This window comes from Octodon degus, unplaced genomic scaffold (genome assembly GCF_000260255.1).
Source record: "Octodon degus isolate 3935 unplaced genomic scaffold, OctDeg1.0 scaffold00039, whole genome shotgun sequence".
NCBI classification, from domain to species: Eukaryota; Metazoa; Chordata; class Mammalia; order Rodentia; family Octodontidae; genus Octodon; species Octodon degus.
The window spans coordinates 9,220,957-9,221,971 of record NW_004524615.1 but is presented as its reverse complement, the minus strand read 5'-3'; the positions used below and the strand labels follow the sequence as shown (position 1 = coordinate 9,221,971).

General features: G+C 57.6%; 1 protein-coding gene across 1 annotated transcript in view; it reads left to right on the top strand.

Annotated features, from left to right (window-relative positions):
- Ercc5 (ERCC excision repair 5, endonuclease) overlaps positions 1 to 1,015 on the top strand; it is a 35,223-nt gene that overhangs the window by 16,978 nt on the left and 17,230 nt on the right. The window contains exon 8 of the mRNA XM_023715191.1: positions 3 to 774. Within this exon, the coding sequence (XP_023570959.1) occupies positions 3 to 774 (772 nt within the window). The remainder of the gene's footprint in view (positions 1 to 2; positions 775 to 1,015) is intronic.

The following is a 1,015-nucleotide window of genomic DNA, read 5'->3' as shown; positions in this document are numbered from 1 at the left end:
AGCCACATGTGGGGGGCGGTGAGCAGGTGGCGGAGCAGGCTGGGGAGAGTCCCAGTGGGGAGCCAGAGGCAGGGCCTGAAGTGAGAGGCGGAGAAGGTGCCCTGGGGGCTGAAGTTCAGCCCGCCAGCAGCGAGGACTTTGCAGAGGAGCCCGTGGCCAGCAGCGGTGGCAGGACAGAGAGGACAGACCCAGCTGGAGGGTTGAGCACTGTCTGGCATCAAGGTGCTGAATCTCACATTCCAGGAAAGCCAGCGTCACTTGCTCCTGTGGCAAACGAGGCCGCTCAGACCTGGGCAGAGTCTGTCATCAGGGGGAGCAGAGGTGCTCTGTCTTTGGGACCCATCGAGAGTCCACACAGTGATTCCCCCAGACCCCTCAGAGGCAGGGAAGCCCCGATGGTGGCTCCCCCAAGCGTGAGCTCTGAATCAGGGCCCGAAGTGCCCAGCAGAGAGCTGGAGCCGCAGGCAGACCTCAGCCTGTCTGGGAGGCCGTGTGCTTCTGCTCATTCAAGTGACGAGGACACAGAGGCTGAACAGAGCCCTGCTTCGAGAGTCACCAGGACTGAGATTTTACAAGAAAGGAGCACAGCAAGCATCCCCTCGGCAGGAATCGCTGACTTAGCAAACCCAGGGCCGTGTAGTGTGAAGGAGCTTGGGAATCTCCTGAAAGCTATGGAAGAGCGGGAGAAAAGTGGGCTCACAGGCCAGGTGTTCATTTCGGGTCCGGAGTCCTTGGAGCCGCTAGAAACAGACTCTGAAGAAAGCGAATCTGATGGTAGGTGCTGTCTACATCTTCAGTCCTGTAGCTTAGCCCAGTGCTCACCTCTTAGCAACAGGGACCAGGTGGCAAGGGGAGGTGACAGCACCTGTGACATGGAGGGGGCCCTGGCCTCCCTCCCGTGCTGTTCTCTGCTGTTTATAGGGAGAGGGTGCTCTAGCTGAAGCAGGTGAAACTTCAGCTTTTAGAAAACAAACCAAAACACCCTTTTATTTTGAATTAATGGTAAGCTTTAAAA